Source organism: Chlamydotis macqueenii, chromosome 25, assembly GCF_036417535.1.
Source record: "Chlamydotis macqueenii isolate bChlMac1 chromosome 25, bChlMac1.mat, whole genome shotgun sequence".
In the NCBI taxonomy this organism is placed as follows: domain Eukaryota; kingdom Metazoa; phylum Chordata; class Aves; order Otidiformes; family Otididae; genus Chlamydotis; species Chlamydotis macqueenii.
Genome location: NC_141580.1, coordinates 6,241,893 through 6,259,547, shown reverse-complemented (window position 1 = coordinate 6,259,547; position 17,655 = coordinate 6,241,893). Strand labels below are relative to the sequence as shown.

General features: G+C 52.7%; 3 protein-coding genes across 3 annotated transcripts; all 3 read left to right on the top strand.

The window, feature by feature from the left end:
• Positions 1-120: 120 nt before the first annotated feature.
• On the top strand, positions 121-1,165 carry LOC147597822 (feather beta keratin-like). Its single transcript, XM_086766463.1, has 2 exons — positions 121-270; positions 626-1,165. Exons 1-2 carry the CDS (start codon positions 121-123, stop codon positions 947-949), a joined length of 474 nt encoding a protein of 157 aa, XP_086622589.1. The 3' UTR covers positions 950-1,165.
• Positions 1,166-6,967: 5,802 nt separating this feature from the next.
• LOC147597821 (feather beta keratin-like) lies at positions 6,968-8,011 on the top strand. The gene is made up of 2 exons (XM_086766462.1): positions 6,968-7,117; positions 7,472-8,011. The coding sequence occupies exons 1-2, from the start codon at positions 6,968-6,970 to the stop codon at positions 7,793-7,795; spliced, it is 474 nt and encodes a 157-aa protein (XP_086622588.1). The 3' UTR covers positions 7,796-8,011.
• Positions 8,012-13,812: 5,801 nt separating this feature from the next.
• Positions 13,813-14,639, top strand: LOC147597820 (feather beta keratin-like). The gene is made up of 2 exons (XM_086766461.1): positions 13,813-13,962; positions 14,316-14,639. Exons 1-2 carry the CDS (start codon positions 13,813-13,815, stop codon positions 14,637-14,639), a joined length of 474 nt encoding a protein of 157 aa, XP_086622587.1.
• The last annotated feature ends 3,016 nt before the right edge of the window (positions 14,640-17,655 follow it).

The following is a 17,655-nucleotide window of genomic DNA, read 5'->3' as shown; positions in this document are numbered from 1 at the left end:
GGGACCTTTCATCCCAGTGCTCACAAGAAAACTGTATTTGGGGAATGGGCATGGCACAAATGTAGAAATGAGAGGGCAGCACTGCTGGAAACCAAAGCACAGTCCATATCATTAACTGAGATGCTTTGCACGCAAGATGAGCTTGTCAGAAAATTGTTACCTCTGCCAAGGGTGCCTGTGGGCCTGCGGCAAGGAAGGGCAGGTATAAAAGGCAGCCCAAGGTCCTGCTCTCTCACTCGCTTCTCTTGCCTCCTTCTCCTTCGGAATCAGGTGAGTCTGGAAGCCCCTTCTCCTCTTATTCCAAAGTGAACGCTCTCCTCAATAGACCTCTCATCTGATACTGGCTCTGTCCTGTCCTCTGCTTTGGATCTTCTTGTCATGACAGATTGACCTGGGGTGAAGGTCTGCTTAGAGAGAGGCTGGGATGTGGCTGAGGGGCCTTTTGGTTTATACACTGGCAGAGAGCCTCTCTGGGCCAGGCTGCTATTCACAGGGTGATGAAGTCTGTCTCTTGGCTGAGCATCCATCTCCCCACTCAGCAGTGGCCTCAACTCCTTTGTGACAGGGTAACCAGGTTGCTCCTCACCAACCCTTCTGCTCTGTTTCCTCCCCGATTCTCCGTCAGCTGCACCTCCATCCTCAAGACATGTCCTGCTACGACCGCTGCCTGCCATTGCGACCCTGTGGCCCCACCCCGCTGGCCAACAGCTGCAATGAGCCCTGTGTCAGGCGCTGCCAGGACTCCACCGTTGTCATCGAGCCCTCTCCCGTGGTGGTGACCCTGCCCGGCCCCATCCTCAGCTCCTTCCCACAGAACACCGTTGTGGGCTCCTCCACCTCCGCTGCTGTTGGCAGCATCCTCAGCTGTGAAGGAGTGCCCATCAACTCTGACTGCTGTGACCTCTCTGGCTTTTCCAGACGCTACTATGGCAGAAGATACCTCCCTTGAGAAAGATGCTGGAAAAGGCTTAGGGAAAGCAGAACATGGTGCCGTGCAGAGGATCAAACATTTGGATGTGTTTTCACTAGAACTGAATCACTTTGTATCTTTTTTTTCTGTTTACTTTCTTTGCTCCTGTTTCCCTTGACAGTGGGGTCACACCAAGGCCAGCCTGGTGGGGACCATGTGGCTCCTCTCCCTCTATGGGGCAGGCAGACGGACATCATGCAGGAGCTTTTCCTTGGTCCACGACTGCAGACACTTGCCTGGCTCTGGGGTTTCCTACCCTTCTGACCTCCGCCTGAAATTACTTTGTTTCCACTTTTTTGACTCATTAAAATTCTGCTGCATTCGAGCGTGCTCCCTGTGTGGTCCTTCCCTCTGTGGACACTCCCTAAGCTGCCAAGGGAGGACAGTGTTGCTCTGGGGTAAAAGGGGCTGAGGGCACAAGGAGACCCTTCTACATCCACAGAGCAATGGGAGGCTGGGACACTCTGCAGTGACTCCTCTTTTGGCACCATCCCTTACAGCTGAGGAACTCATCCGTTATTGCTTTGCTGCCAGCGACCATCAGACCTTGCTTTGTACACAAATTCCTGGAAAGAAAGGAGGTCTAGAGGGGACACCAGCCCCATGAGCTCTTGAGGAAGGGTGTTCCTTGCTACAACTGGACCTCCACTGGGGTGAGAGGCAGTGGGGTGTGTAGCTCTGGAAGTTCTTTTTTTGTAGAATGACAAGAATGGCAAGGCAAGGAACAGCCCTTTGAAGAGCTCATAGCTGCTGCTCCACCTTCCTTGCCCTTTCATTAGCGATCCATGGAACCTGAGGAGGCCCTGGCCTCTGCTGTGTCAGTCTGCACTGGTCCCTTCACCAGAGGACCAACTCAGCCAGGCAACTGTAACCAATGAGCCTGTCAGCAGCTGTTGCACCAGGCCAGTGGTGGCACCACCCGGGTGTCCTTGCTTGTGTCTAAAAGCATAATAAGAAGTTCTCATGTGAACTCCCCTTCTGTTTGACTGCAGAAATGATGAATAGAGCTGTTTCTGTTGATGAAACTCCTCTAGCAGCTTGACTGACCACCATGGGATGATCATGCTGTGCCATGATTGGAGCTGTCTATTTTACAGCACATAGCTTAGGGCTCCTAGCAGCTGAAGGATGTGGGATCATCTCCACTGCCTTCTCTTTCTTCAGAGTCTTAGTCTCATCTAAGAAATCACATTTTAAATGATACTTTACAAAGTCTGGGTGCCTCTCCGGGCAACCTGTTCCAGTGTTTCACCACCCTCATTGTAAACGATTTCTCCTTTATATCTAGTCTGAGTCTACCTCCTTCTAGTTTAAAACCATAAACCGTTACCCCATGTCTTGTCACAGCAGGCACTGCTAAAATGTTTCTTCTTTTCTTACCTATCAGACCCCTTTAGGTGCTGGAAGGCCACTAGAAAGTCAGAGCCTTCTCTTCTCCAGGCTGAACAGCCCCAGCTCTCTCAGCCTGTCCTCACAGGAGAGGAAATGCCTTTGTAGAGAAAGGATAGGGAAGAAGAGACAGACTGAATGCCTGGCTGGCCCTGGGCACAGCTGTGGGTGCCATCACAAGACACTTGGCCTGGATGGTTTTCCTGGTGAATTGGGAAAGGGAGGAGGAATTAGCTGAACGTCCCAGCCCACCCAAAGTGTTACCTTATGTCAAGAAACACAGGGTGGAGGAAGGAAAAGGCAAGGAAAATCCGTGCTGTATTTGGTTGGTACTGCTGTGCTTGAAGTGGACACGGGGATGTTTGCAGCTGAAGCAGTGATCTGATGTGAGATGCAGGCGCAACAGCTCAAAGGATTCTGGGCAGGAACTGGCAGGGTGATGCCTTTGGGTAGGGGACACATGGGGTGGCATCCCCCCTTCTCTGGAAACAAACCTGGGAAGGGACATTCCCTCTTCAGCATGGTGACAGGGAGCAGGACAGGGGATGAACAGAGCCCTTATGTTCTGCTTGTAACACTGTGGAGCCAGCACAATATGCAGCAGGTTATGGCTCTGCTCAATACTGGGGCAGAGGTAACCCTAGTTCATGGAAATTTGCCCCACTACCGCAAGAATAAAGTGACGAATATTAACAGAATCCAGGTGAGAGACAGGCGGAAGAATGGTCTTGAAAGTCTTTCAAACCTTGCAGCCAGGAGGGAACCCGCTATTTACAGCTTGGGGTGGGCTTCAGTGGTGCCCCACTATATACCACAGGCCATGATCCCTAAGCAGGAAAGACTTGTGATATGCAGTGAGGGAAAACACTCCTTCCATATCTGCTGAACTCGCAGTGGGAAGGATTGTGCCCCTCACATTGTGTGGGCCCCTCTCTCCAGAACTGCAGCCTCAGAGCAGGGCTGGCTGCCCCGGGGCCGTGCTGACACCTCTGCAACTAATAACACTTTGCTAGAAGTGGAGGACTTGTCCAGCAGACACATTTGCCTTTGAAGAACCTTGATGGGGTGGTGAACAAAGTGGTGAGGTCCTGGCATAGGACCGTAGGGCACTGGCTTTTGGGCACAGCCGTCCCCAGGGGGCTGTGGTTGTTCCCCACAGCATCAGCCTGCCAGAGCAGCCAGAAGCCGCTGATGCACATTTGCTGTGCTGCCCCAGGGGTCTGGGCACAGCCCCCTGCCTTCCCAGGGGACTGTGGCCCAGCACTAGGAGGAGTGTGGGCTGTCCCCGAGGGGGAGGGGCTGCAGCAATGAGGATACTCTCTAGTGCTTGTCTTACCCTTCACCCGCAGACTTGTGATGTGGAGAGGCTCAGTGTCTGGAAAGGCCATGACAGCTTGGGCTCCACTGCGGTTTGTCTCTGTCTCACAGGGAGAAAACAGCTGACTGAACCGCTGCCAAACCCTTGAGCTCCCTAAAGCTGATGAGGCTGGCCAGTGACTGGTTCATCGCCTTAACTGTACAGTCTGAAGGACTTGTCCAGAGTCATCCAGAGGGGCTGAGAGCTGGTGTTGGGAGGCCTGGTTCTCAATGGCCTGTGTGCATCACCGTGCTCACGGGCACGTTCATCCGGCTGTGCTCGTGTGTGTGCCTGCACGTGCATGCGTGTGCCTCTGGGAATACACATGCTCACGTGGGTGTGCACAAGTGTTCTGTGTGGGTGTGTTTGGGCAATTGTGTCCGTGAATCTGTCTGTGTTTTAGCACACGCATGTGCCGTCCCGCAGGAGAGCATGAATGTGTGTGACGGGTCTGCACATCAGTAATTGTGTGGACATAGCTGTGTGTAGATGCGTGCTCTTGTGTGCGTCCATCTGTGTGGAGGAGCATATCTGTGTGTATCTGCATGCAAATGAATTTGTGTAGAAGCATACACCTGTGTAAGCATGTGTGTTTGAGTATCAGTGCATACATGTTGGTGTGGGAGGTGGCTCTGCACATTGGTACGCACATGGGCTCCCCTTAATAAGTGCACACTCAGTATGAGTCGCTCTCTGGGTGTGTGTAAACTCAGGTGTGTGGTTGTGCCCGTGTGCGTGCATTTGTGTGTGCAGCGAAGGGGAGGTTCCAATTGTAACTGCTCAGCAGGGGTAATTGGTGACCACGGAATGAGCTGCCATGCAGTTCCAGAGGGCCCAAATGCAGAAGGGGTTCAAGTGGCTGGCAGCAGGAATGCCAAAGTCAGAAGGCCTCCCCGTCAGAAGCAATCCTGGAATGTGAAGGCTCAGTGGGCACCTTTGGGCAGCAGAGCTGGTGCTGGGGAATAGTACCAACGCTGCCTCAGGTTCCCCATGAAACCGGTGCCAGGACTGGGGCTAGTGCCAGTGTGTGTAAGGAATGGGCTCCTGAGGCATCTTTGCGTGCTCCTTGTAGAACTGCTCACGGTGGTAGGAGTCTGTCCTGGCACAGGAATGCCTCCCAAGGGATTCTGTCCGCCAGTGTCCTGAACTGGCAGAAGTCTCCTCTCTGGAAGTCCATGGTAGCGGTTTTACTGACCCTTCTCCTTACCTCTCCAACGACTGAAAACACTATCGTTTTGTGGTCACTGGGCCTAAGATGGCCTCCGACCACCACACCTCCCACCAGCCCTTCTCTGTTAGTAAACAGCAGATCGAGCGAGGCACCTCCCCTGGGAGGCTCACTCGCCAGCTGAGTCAGGAACTTATCTTCCATACACTGCAGGAACCTCCTGCAGGACTGTTTCCTCTCTGCTGTCTTGTATTTCCAGCAGATGTCTGGTAAGTTGAAGTCCCCCAAGAGAACAAAGTCTAGCCATCATGAGACTTCTGCCAGCCCTTTTCAGAATGCCTCTCCTGCCTCTTCATCCTGGTTGGGGGGTCTATAACAGACTCCCAGCAGGATATCTTCCTCCTTGGCCTTCCCCCTCATCCTTACCCATAAGCATTCAACCTTACCATCACCACCTTTGTGCTCCACACATTCAAAACACTCCCTGACATATAGAGACAAGCCACCACCTCTCCTTCCTGGCCTATCCCTTCTGAAGAGCTTGTAGCCACCTATTGCAGCACTCCAGTTATGAGAGTCATCCTATCATGTTTCTGTGATGGCAACTAAGTGTTAACTATGCTGCTGCACAATGGCTTCCAGCTCCTCGTACTTGTTGCCCATGCTGCATGCATTGGTGTAAATGCACTTGAGCTGAGCTGTCGATTTTGCTCCCAATCTAGGCACGTCAGCCCTAGGCTCATCCCTAGTGAGGCTGGTTCCCTTCCCTCTTTGAGCTTAGTTTAAAGCCCTCTCAATTAACCTCACCAGCTCATGGGCTCTGCCCATCTCAGTGTCCTCACAGCCTGGTACAGCTCCATCATGTTGCTGCATGTCATGCTGTCAGCTGAGAACTCCCTGCATCTGAAAAAAAAAAAAGAAATTACTACCTTTCACAGAGTTGTAACTCCTTTGTTGAACTCCTTCATTGACACACTCCCCAACAAAGAAGTGAAGCAAGCCCTGGGGTGGGCTTTCCAGAAAAAGTGAAGCGCCTTTTCAAAGGGCCTCAGTGGGAGCAAACAGATCCATCCCCTCCCTCCCACAACGTCTACCCTGCAGAGGTTCCTCAGCACAGTGTAAGTGCAGCAGGGCATCACAGGGAGTGAGAAGCCACCGCTTCCTCCATGAGCTCACCTCACCCACCTCACAGCCATCCCAGGCTGGGCTGAGCCTCCGTTCTAGAGCTCCCACCTCCCTCTGTTACCTCCTGGGTCAATTCAGAATGCCTCCCCGTGCTCTAAAGCCCAGTGCTTGGAAGGGGTCACAAACCCCATCCAGAAAGAGTTCTCTGACAGAACACTGCAGGAGAGGTCCTTGCAGAGGTGTGTACTCCAGTTTCCTCAGTGCTGCATTTGGTCAGCTATTCACCTGAATCCCCTAAAGAAGTCCCAGCAACTGGCTCATTGCTTTAGGAAGTGGACATGTATTTCTCTGATTAGTCTGTACACATTCTGGAGACACCTCTGTCCCATTCTCCTGGCTGCTTCACAGGATCATGTTCTGGTGCAAGACAAAATTTTTACTACCAAGTTCATCTACATTACTCAGGCTACTTACAAGTAGAGAAAAGACAAGAATGCACATAGGAACACAAGGAGCCATGGACACTGCTGAGGAACCTTAGGGGCTGGGCAGGTTGGGCAATCAAAACCTAGGAGCACAACGCATACACCTGGGCAAGGAGAAACAAGTGACCATTGAGGTGAGCTGAGGAGGGAGGGAAGGAGAAGGTCATGGAACATCCTCAGCCACAGGAGTCCACCACAGCCAGCTGAGGACAGCTCGGCTTCTTCCTCGGAAGGGCACTTCCAACAGCCCCAACAGAGGGACCCACCCTGATGTCGCTTTGCTGCTGCAGACCCATTCAGCCCTTGAGCTGAGTCTTCTGCCAGCACTGCTGCATTCCTGCCCTAGAAACCCTGGGACCTTTCATCCCAGTGCTCACAAGAAAACTGTATTTGGGGAACGGGCATGGCACAAATGTAGAAATGAGAGGGCAGCACTGCTGGAAACCAAAGCACAGTCCATATCATTAACTGAGATGCTTTGCACGCAAGATGAGCTTGTCAGAAAATTGTTACCTCTGCCAAGGGTGCCTGTGGGCCTGCGGCAAGGAAGGGCAGGTATAAAAGGCAACCCAAGGTCCTGCTCTCTCACTCGCTTCTCTTGCCTCCTTCTCCTTGGGAACCAGGTGAGTCTGAAGCCCCTTCTCCTCCTCTTAAAATGTGAACGCTCTCCTCAACAGACCTCTCATCTGATACTGGCTCTGTCCTGTGCTGGGCTTTGGATCTTCATTTCGTGACAGATTGACCAAGGGTGAAGGTCTGCTTAGAGAGAGGCTGGGATGTGGCTGAGGGGCCTTTTGGTTTATACACTGGCAGAGAGCCTCTCTGGGCCAGGCTGCTATTCACAGGGTGATGAAGTCTGTCTCTTGGCTGAGTCTCCATCTCCCCACTCAGCAGTGGCCTCAACTCCTTTGTGACAGGGTAAGCAGGCTGCTCCTCACCAACCCTTCTGCTCTGTTTCCTCCCCGATTCTCCGTCAGCTGCACCTCCATCCTCAAGACATGTCCTGCTACGACCGCTGCCTGCCATTGCGACCCTGTGGCCCCACCCCGCTGGCCAACAGCTGCAATGAGCCCTGTGTCAGGCGCTGCCAGGACTCCACCGTTGTCATCGAGCCCTCTCCCGTGGTGGTGACCCTGCCCGGCCCCATCCTCAGCTCCTTCCCACAGAACACCGTTGTGGGCTCCTCCACCTCCGCTGCTGTTGGCAGCATCCTCAGCTGTGAAGGAGTGCCCATCAACTCTGACTGCTGTGACCTCTCTGGCTTTTCCAGACGCTACTATGGCAGAAGATACCTCCCTTGAGAAAGATGCTGGAAAAGGCTTAGGGAAAGCAGAACATGGTGCCGTGCAGAGGATCAAACATTTGGATGTGTTTTCACTAGAACTGAATCACTTTGTATCTTTTTTTTCTGTTTACTTTCTTTGCTCCTGTTTCCCTTGACAGTGGGGTCACACCAAGGCCAGCCTGGTGGGGACCATGTGGCTCCTCTCCCTCTATGGGGCAGGCAGACGGACATCATGCAGGAGCTTTTCCTTGGTCCACGACTGCAGACACTTGCCTGGCTCTGGGGTTTCCTACCCTTCTGACCTCCGCCTGAAATTACTTTGTTTCCACTTTTTTGACTCATTAAAATTCTGCTGCATTCGAGCGTGCTCCCTGTGTGGTCCTTCCCTCTGTGGACACTCCCTAGGCTGCCAAGGGAGGACAGTGTTGCTCTGGGGTAAAAGGGGCTGAGGGCACAAGGAGACCCTTCTACATCCACAGAGCAATGGGAGGCTGGGACACTCTGCAGTGACTCCTCTTTTGGCACCATCCCTTACAGCTGAGGAACTCATCCGTTATTGCTTTGCTGCCAGCGACCATCAGACCTTGCTTTGTACACAAATTCCTGGAAAGAAAGGAGGTCTAGAGGGGACACCAGCCCCATGAGCTCTTGAGGAAGGGTGTTCCTTGCTACAACTGGACCTCCACTGGGGTGAGAGGCAGTGGGGTGTGTAGCTCTGGAAGTTCTTTTTTTGTAGAATGACAAGAATGGCAAGGCAAGGAACAGCCCTTTGAAGAGCTCATAGCTGCTGCTCCACCTTCCTTGCCCTTTCATTGGTGATCCATGGAACCTGAGGAGGCCCTGGCCTCTGCTGTGTCAGTCTGCACTGGTCCCTTCACCAGAGGACCAACTCAGCCAGGCAACTGTAACCAATGAGCCTGTCAGCAGCTGTTGCACCAGGCCAGTGGTGGCACCACCCGGGTGTCCTTGCTTGTGTCTAAAAGCATAATAAGAAGTTCTCATGCGAACTCCCTTTCTGTTTGACTGCAGAAATGATGAATAGAGCTGTTTCTGTTGATGAAACTCCTCTAGCAGCTTGACTGACCACCATGGGATGATCATGCTGTGCCATGATTGGAGCTGTCTATTTTACAGCACATAGCTTAGGGCTCCTAGCAGCTGAAGGATGTGGGATCATCTCCACTGCCTTCTCTTTCTTCAGAGTCTTAGTCTCATCTAAGAAATCACATTTTAAATGATACTTTACAAAGTCTGGGTGCCTCTCCGGGCAACCTGTTCCAGTGTTTCACCACCCTCATTGTAAACGATTTCTCCTTTACATCTAGTCTGAGTCTACCTCCTTCTAGTTTAAAACCATAAACCGTTACCCCATGTCTTGTCACAGCAGGCACTGCTAAAATGTTTCTTCTTTTCTTACCTATCAGACCCCCTTAGGTGCTGGAAGGCCACTAGAAAGTCAGAGCCTTCTCTTCTCCAGGCTGAACAGCCCCAGCTCTCTCAGCCTGTCCTCACAGGAGAGGAAATGCCTTTGTAGAGAAAGGATAGGGAAGAAGAGACAGACTGAATGCCTGGCTGGCCCTGGGCACAGCTGTGGGTGCCATCACAAGACACTTGGCCTGGATGGTTTTCCTGGTGAATTGGGAAAGGGAGGAGGAATTAGCTGAATGTCCCAGCCCACCCAAAGTGTTACCTTATGTCAAGAAACACAGGGTGGAGGAAGGAAAAGGCAAGGAAAATCCGTGCTGTATTTGGTTGGTACTGCTGTGCTTGAAGTGGACACGGGGATGTTTGCAGCTGAAGCAGTGATCTGATGTGAGATGCAGGCGCAACAGCTCAAAGGATTCTGGGCAGGAACTGGCAGGGTGATGCCTTTGGGTAGGGGACACATGGGGTGGCATCCCCCCTTCTCTGGAAACAAACCTGGGAAGGGACATTCCCTCTTCAGCATGGTGACAGGGAGCAGGACAGGGGATGAACAGACCCCATATGTTCTGCTTGTAACACTGTGGAGCCAGCACAATATGCAGCAGGTTATGGCTCTGCTCAATACTGGGGCAGAGGTAACCCTAGTTCATGGAAATTTGCCCCACTACCGCAAGAATAAAGTGACGAATATTAACAGAATCCAGGTGAGAGACAGGCGGAAGAATGGTCTTGAAAGTCTTTCAAACCTTGCAGCCAGGAGGGAACCCGCTATTTACAGCTTGGGGTGGGCTTCAGTGGTGCCCCACTATATACCACAGGCCATGATCCCTAAGCAGGAAAGACTTGTGATATGCAGTGAGGGAAAACACTCCTTCCATATCTGCTGAACTCGCAGTGGGAAGGATTGTGCCCCTCACATTGTGTGGGCCCCTCTCTCCAGAACTGCAGCCTCAGAGCAGGGCTGGCTGCCCCGGGGCCGTGCTGACACCTCTGCAACTAATAACACTTTGCTAGAAGTGGAGGACTTGTCCAGCAGACACATTTGCCTTTGAAGAACCTTGATGGGGTGGTGAACAAAGTGGTGAGGTCCTGGCATAGGACCGTAGGGCACTGGCTTTTGGGCACAGCCGTCCCCAGGGGGCTGTGGTTGCTCCCCACAGCATCAGCCTGCCAGAGCAGCCAGAAGCCGCTGATGCACATTTGCTGTGCTGCCCCAGGGGTCTGGGCACAGCCCCCTGCCTTCCCAGGGGACTGTGGCCCAGCACTAGGAGGAGTGTGGGCTGTCCCCGAGGGGGAGGGGCTGCAGCAATGAGGATACTCTCTAGTGCTTGTCTTACCCTTCACCCGCAGACTTGTGATGTGGAGAGGCTCAGTGTCTGGAAAGGCCATGACAGCTTGGGCTCCACTGCGGTTTGTCTCTGTCTCACAGGGAGAAAACAGCTGACTGAACCGCTGCCAAACCCTTGAGCTCCCTAAAGCTGATGAGGCTGGCCAGTGACTGGTTCATCGCCTTAACTGTACAGTCTGAAGGACTTGTCCAGAGTCATCCAGAGGGGCTGAGAGCTGGTGTTGGGAGGCCTGGTTCTCAATGGCCTGTGTGCATCACCGTGCTCACGGGCACGTTCATCCGGCTGTGCTCGTGTGTGTGCCTGCACGTGCATGCGTGTGCCTCTGGGAATACACATGCTCACGTGGGTGTGCACAAGTGTTCTGTGTGGGTGTGTTTGGGCAATTGTGTCCGTGAATCTGTCTGTGTTTTAGCACACGCATGTGCCGTCCCGCAGGAGAGCATGAATGTGTGTGACGGGTCTGCACATCAGTAATTGTGTGGACATAGCTGTGTGTAGATGCGTGCTCTTGTGTGCGTCCATCTGTGTGGAGGAGCATATCTGTGTGTATCTGCATGCAAATGAATTTGTGTAGAAGCATACACCTGTGTAAGCATGTGTGTTTGAGTATCAGTGCATACATGTTGGTGTGGGAGGTGGCTCTGCACATTGGTACGCACATGGGCTCCCCTTAATAAGTGCACACTCAGTATGAGTCACTCTCTGGGTGTGTGTAAACTCAGGTGTGTGGTTGTGCCCGTGTGCGTGCATTTGTGTGTGCAGCGAAGGGGAGGTTCCAATTGTAACTGCTCAGCAGGGGTAATTGGTGACCACGGAATGAGCTGCCATGCAGTTCCAGAGGGCCCAAATGCAGAAGGGGTTCAAGTGGCTGGCAGCAGGAATGCCAAAGTCAGAAGGCCTCCCCGTCAGAAGCAATCCTGGAATGTGAATGCTCAGTGGGCACCTTTGGGCAGCAGAGCTGGTGCTGGGGAATAGAACCAACGCTGCCTCAGGTTCCCCACGATACCCGTCCAGGACTGGGGCTAGTGCCAGTGTGTGTAAGGAATGGGCTCCTGAGGCATCTTTGCGTGCTCCTTGTAGAACTGCTCACGGTGGTAGGAGTCTGTCCTGGCACAGGAATGCCTCCCAAGGGATTCTGTCCGCCAGTGTCCTGAACTGGCAGAAGTCTCCTCTCTGGAAGTCCATGGTAGCGGTTTTACTGACCCTTCTCCTTACCTCTCCAACGACTGAAAACACTATCGTTTTGTGGTCACTGGGCCTAAGATGGCCTCCGACCACCACACCTCCCACCAGCCCTTCTCTGTTAGTAAACAGCAGATCGAGCGAGGCACCTCCCCTGGGAGGCTCACTCGCCAGCTGAGTCAGGAACTTATCTTCCATACACTGCAGGAACCTCCTGCAGGACTGTTTCCTCTCTGCTGTCTTGTATTTCCAGCAGATGTCTGGTAAGTTGAAGTCCCCCAAGAGAACAAAGTCTAGCCATCATGAGACTTCTGCCAGCCCTTTTCAGAATGCCTCTCCTGCCTCTTCATCCTGGTTGGGGGGTCTATAACAGACTCCCAGCAGGATATCTTCCTCCTTGGCCTTCCCCCTCATCCTTACCCATAAGCATTCAACCTTACCATCACCACCTTTGTGCTCCACACATTCAAAACACTCCCTGACATATAGAGACAAGCCACCACCTCTCCTTCCTGGCCTATCCCTTCTGAAGAGCTTGTAGCCACCTATTGCAGCACTCCAGTTATGAGAGTCATCCTATCATGTTTCTGTGATGGCAACTAAGTGTTAACTATGCTGCTGCACAATGGCTTCCAGCTCCTCGTACTTGTTGCCCATGCTGCATGCATTGGTGTAAATGCACTTGAGCTGAGCTGTCGATTTTGCTCCCAATCTAGGCACGTCAGCCCTAGGCTCATCCCTAGTGAGGCTGATTCCCTTCCCTCTTTGAGCTTAGTTTAAAGCCCTCTCAATTAACCTCACCAGCTCATGGGCTCTGCCCATCTCAGTGTCCTCACAGCCTGGTACAGCTCCATCATGTTGCTGCATGTCATGCTGTCAGCTGAGAACTCCCTGCATCTGAAAAAAAAAAAAGAAATTACTACCTTTCACAGAGTTGTAACTCCTTTGTTGAACTCCTTCATTGACACACTCCCCAACAAAGAAGTGAAGCAAGCCCTGGGGTGGGCTTTCCAGAAAAAGTGAAGCGCCTTTTCAAAGGGCCTCAGTGGGAGCAAACAGATCCATCCCCTCCCTCCCACAACGTCTACCCTGCAGAGGTTCCTCAGCACAGTGTAAGTGCAGCAGGGCATCACAGGGAGTGAGAAGCCACCGCTTCCTCCATGAGCTCACCTCACCCACCTCACAGCCATCCCAGGCTGGGCTGAGCCTCCGTTCTAGAGCTCCCACCTCCCTCTGTTACCTCCTGGGTCAATTCAGAATGCCTCCCCGTGCTCTAAAGCCCAGTGCTTGGAAGGGGTCACAAACCCCATCCAGAAAGAGTTCTCTGACAGAACACTGCAGGAGAGGTCCTTGCAGAGGTGTGTACTCCAGTTTCCTCAGTGCTGCATTTGGTCAGCTATTCACCTGAATCCCCTAAAGAAGTCCCAGCAACTGGCTCATTGCTTTAGGAAGTGGACATGTATTTCTCTGATTAGTCTGTACACATTCTGGAGACACCTCTGTCCCATTCTCCTGGCTGCTTCACAGGATCATGTTCTGGTGCAAGACAAAATTTTTACTACCAAGTTCATCTACATTACTCAGGCTACTTACAAGTAGAGAAAAGACAAGAATGCACATAGGAACACAAGGAGCCATGGACACTGCTGAGGAACCTTAGGGGCTGGGCAGGTTGGGCAATCAAAACCTAGGAGCACAACGCATACACCTGGGCAAGGAGAAACAAGTGACCATTGAGGTGAGCTGAGGAGGGAGGGAAGGAGAAGGTCATGGAACATCCTCAGCCACAGGAGTCCACCACAGCCAGCTGAGGACAGCTCGGCTTCTTCCTCGGAAGGGCACTTCCAACAGCCCCAACAGAGGGACCCACCCTGATGTCGCTTTGCTGCTGCAGACCCATTCAGCCCTTGAGCTGAGTCTTCTGCCAGCACTGCTGCATTCCTGCCCTAGAAACCCTGGGACCTTTCATCCCAGTGCTCACAAGAAAACTGTATTTGGGGAACGGGCATGGCACAAATGTAGAAATGAGAGGGCAGCACTGCTGGAAACCAAAGCACAGTCCATATCATTAACTGAGATGCTTTGCACGCAAGATGAGCTTGTCAGAAAATTGTTACCTCTGCCAAGGGTGCCTGTGGGCCTGCGGCAAGGAAGGGCAGGTATAAAAGGCAACCCAAGGTCCTGCTCTCTCACTCGCTTCTCTTGCCTCCTTCTCCTTGGGAACCAGGTGAGTCTGAAGCCCCTTCTCCTCCTCTTAAAATGTGAACGCTCTCCTCAACAGACCTCTCATCTGATACTGGCTCTGTCCTGTGCTGGGCTTTGGATCTTCATTTCGTGACAGATTGACCAAGGGTGAAGGTCTGCTTAGAGAGAGGCTGGGATGTGGCTGAGGGGCCTTTGGTTTATACACTGGCAGAGAGCCTCTCTGGGCCAGGCTGCTATTCACAGGGTGATGAAGTCTGTCTCTTGGCTGAGTCTCCATCTCCCCACTCAGCAGCGGCCTCAACTCCTTTGTGACAGGGTAAGCAGGCTGCTCCTCACCAACCCTTCTGCTCTGTTTCCTCCCCGATTCTCCGTCAGCTGCATCTCCATCCTCAAGACATGTCCTGCTACGACCGCTGCCTGCCATTGCGACCCTGTGGCCCCACCCCGCTGGCCAACAGCTGCAATGAGCCCTGTGTCAGGCGCTGCCAGGACTCCACCGTTGTCATCGAGCCCTCTCCCGTGGGGGTGACCCTGCCCGGCCCCATCCTCAGCTCCTTCCCACAGAACACCGTTGTGGGCTCCTCCACCTCCGCTGCTGTTGGCAGCATCCTCAGCTGTGAAGGAGTGCCCATCAACTCTGACTGCTGTGACCTCTCTGGCTTTTCCAGACGCTACTATGGCAGAAGATACCTCCCTTGAGAAAGATGCTGGAAAAGGCTTAGGGAAAGCAGAACATGGTGCCGTGCAGAGGATCAAACATTTGGATGTGTTTTCACTAGAACTGAATCACTTTGTATCTTTTTTTTCTGTTTACTTTCTTTGCTCCTGTTTCCCTTGACAGTGGGGTCACACCAAGGCCAGCCTGGTGGGGACCATGTGGCTCCTCTCCCTCTATGGGGCAGGCAGACGGACATCATGCAGGAGCTTTTCCTTGGTCCACGACTGCAGACACTTGCCTGGCTCTGGGGTTTCCTACCCTTCTGACCTCCGCCTGAAATTACTTTGTTTCCACTTTTTTGACTCATTAAAATTCTGCTGCATTCGAGCGTGCTCCCTGTGTGGTCCTTCCCTCTGTGGACACTCCCTAGGCTGCCAAGGGAGGACAGTGTTGCTCTGGGGTAAAAGGGGCTGAGGGCACAAGGAGACCCTTCTACATCCACAGAGCAATGGGAGGCTGGGACACTCTGCAGTGACTCCTCTTTTGGCACCATCCCTTACAGCTGAGGAACTCATCCGTTATTGCTTTGCTGCCAGCGACCATCAGACCTTGCTTTGTACACAAATTCCTGGAAAGAAAGGAGGTCTAGAGGGGACACCAGCCCCATGAGCTCTTGAGGAAGGGTGTTCCTTGCTACAACTGGACCTCCACTGGGGTGAGAGGCAGTGGGGTGTGTAGCTCTGGAAGTTCTTTTTTTGTAGAATGACAAGAATGGCAAGGCAAGGAACAGCCCTTTGAATAGCTCATAGCTGCTGCTCCACCTTCCTTGCCCTTTCATTGGTGATCCATGGAACCTGAGGAGGCCCTGGCCTCTGCTGTGTCAGTCTGCACTGGTCCCTTCACCAGAGGACCAACTCAGCCAGGCAACTGTAACCAATGAGCCTGTCAGCAGCTGTTGCACCAGGCCAGTGGTGGCACCACCCGGGTGTCCTTGCTTGTGTCTAAAAGCATAATAAGAAGTTCTCATGTGAACTCCCTTTCTGTTTGACTGCAGAAATGATGAATAGAGCTGTTTCTGTTGATGAAACTCCTCTAGCAGCTTGACTGACCACCATGGGATGATCATGCTGTGCCATGATTGGAGCTGTCTATTTTACAGCACATAGCTTAGGGCTCCTAGCAGCTGAAGGATGTGGGATCATCTCCACTGCCTTCTCTTTCTTCAGAGTCTTAGTCTCATCTAAGAAATCACATTTTAAATGATACTTTACAAAGTCTGGGTGCCTCTCCGGGCAACCTGTTCCAGTGTTTCACCACCCTCATTGTAAACGATTTCTCCTTTATATCTAGTCTGAGTCTACCTCCTTCTAGTTTAAAACCATAAACCGTTACCCCATGTCTTGTCACAGCAGGCACTGCTAAAATGTTTCTTCTTTTCTTACCTATCAGACCCCCTTAGGTGCTGGAAGGCCACTAGAAAGTCAGAGCCTTCTCTTCTCCAGGCTGAACAGCCCCAGCTCTCTCAGCCTGTCCTCACAGGAAAGGAAATGCCTTTGTAGAGAAAGGATAGGGAAGAAGAGACAGACTGAATGCCTGGCTGGCCCTGGGCACAGCTGTGGGTGCCATCACAAGACACTTGGCCTGGATGGTTTTCCTGGTGAATTGGGAAAGGGAGGAGGAATTAGCTGAACGTCCCAGCCCACCCAAAGTGTTACCTTATGTCAAGAAACACAGGGTGGAGGAAGGAAAAGGCAAGGAAAATCCGTGCTGTATTTGGTTGGTACTGCTGTGCTTGAAGTGGACACGGGGATGTTTGCAGCTGAAGCAGTGATCTGATGTGAGATGCAGGCGCAACAGCTCAAAGGATTCTGGGCAGGAACTGGCAGGGTGATGCCTTTGGGTAGGGGACACATGGGGTGGCATCCCCCCTTCTCTGGAAACAAACCTGGGAAGGGACATTCCCTCTTCAGCATGGTGACAGGGAGCAGGACAGGGGATGAACAGAGCCCTTATGTTCTGCTTGTAACACTGTGGAGCCAGCACAATATGCAGCAGGTTATGGCTCTGCTCAATACTGGGGCAGAGGTAACCCTAGTTCATGGAAATTTGCCCCACTACCGCAAGAATAAAGTGACGAATATTAACAGAATCCAGGTGAGAGACAGGCGGAAGAATGGTCTTGAAAGTCTTTCAAACCTTGCAGCCAGGAGGGAACCCGCTATTTACAGCTTGGGGTGGGCTTCAGTGGTGCCCCACTATATACCACAGGCCATGATCCCTAAGCAGGAAAGACTTGTGATATGCAGTGAGGGAAAACACTCCTTCCATATCTGCTGAACTCGCAGTGGGAAGGATTGTGCCCCTCACATTGTGTGGGCCCCTCTCTCCAGAACTGCAGCCTCAGAGCAGGGCTGGCTGCCCCGGGGCCGTGCTGACACCTCTGCAACTAATAACACTTTGCTAGAAGTGGAGGACTTGTCCAGCAGACACATTTGCCTTTGAAGAACCTTGATGGGGTGGTGAACAAAGTGGTGAGGTCCTGGCATAGGACCGTAGGGCACTGGCTTTTGGGCACAGCCGTCCCCAGGGGGCTGTGGTTGCTCCCCACAGCATCAGCCTGCCAGAGCAGCCAGAAGCCGCTGATGCACATTTGCTGTGCTGCCCCAGGGGTCTGGGCACAGCCCCCTGCCTTCCCAGGGGACTGTGGCCCAGCACTAGGAGGAGTGTGGGCTGTCCCCGAGGGGGAGGGGCTGCAGCAATGAGGATACTCTCTAGTGCTTGTCTTACCCTTCACCCGCAGACTTGTGATGTGGAGAGGCTCAGTGTCTGGAAAGGCCATGACAGCTTGGGCTCCACTGCGGTTTGTCTCTGTCTCACAGGGAGAAAACAGCTGACTGAACCGCTGCCAAACCCTTGAGCTCCCTAAAGCTGATGAGGCTGGCCAGTGACTGGTTCATCGCCTTAACTGTACAGTCTGAAGGACTTGTCCAGAGTCATCCAGAGGGGCTGAGAGCTGGTGTTGGGAGGCCTGGTTCTCAATGGCCTGTGTGCATCACC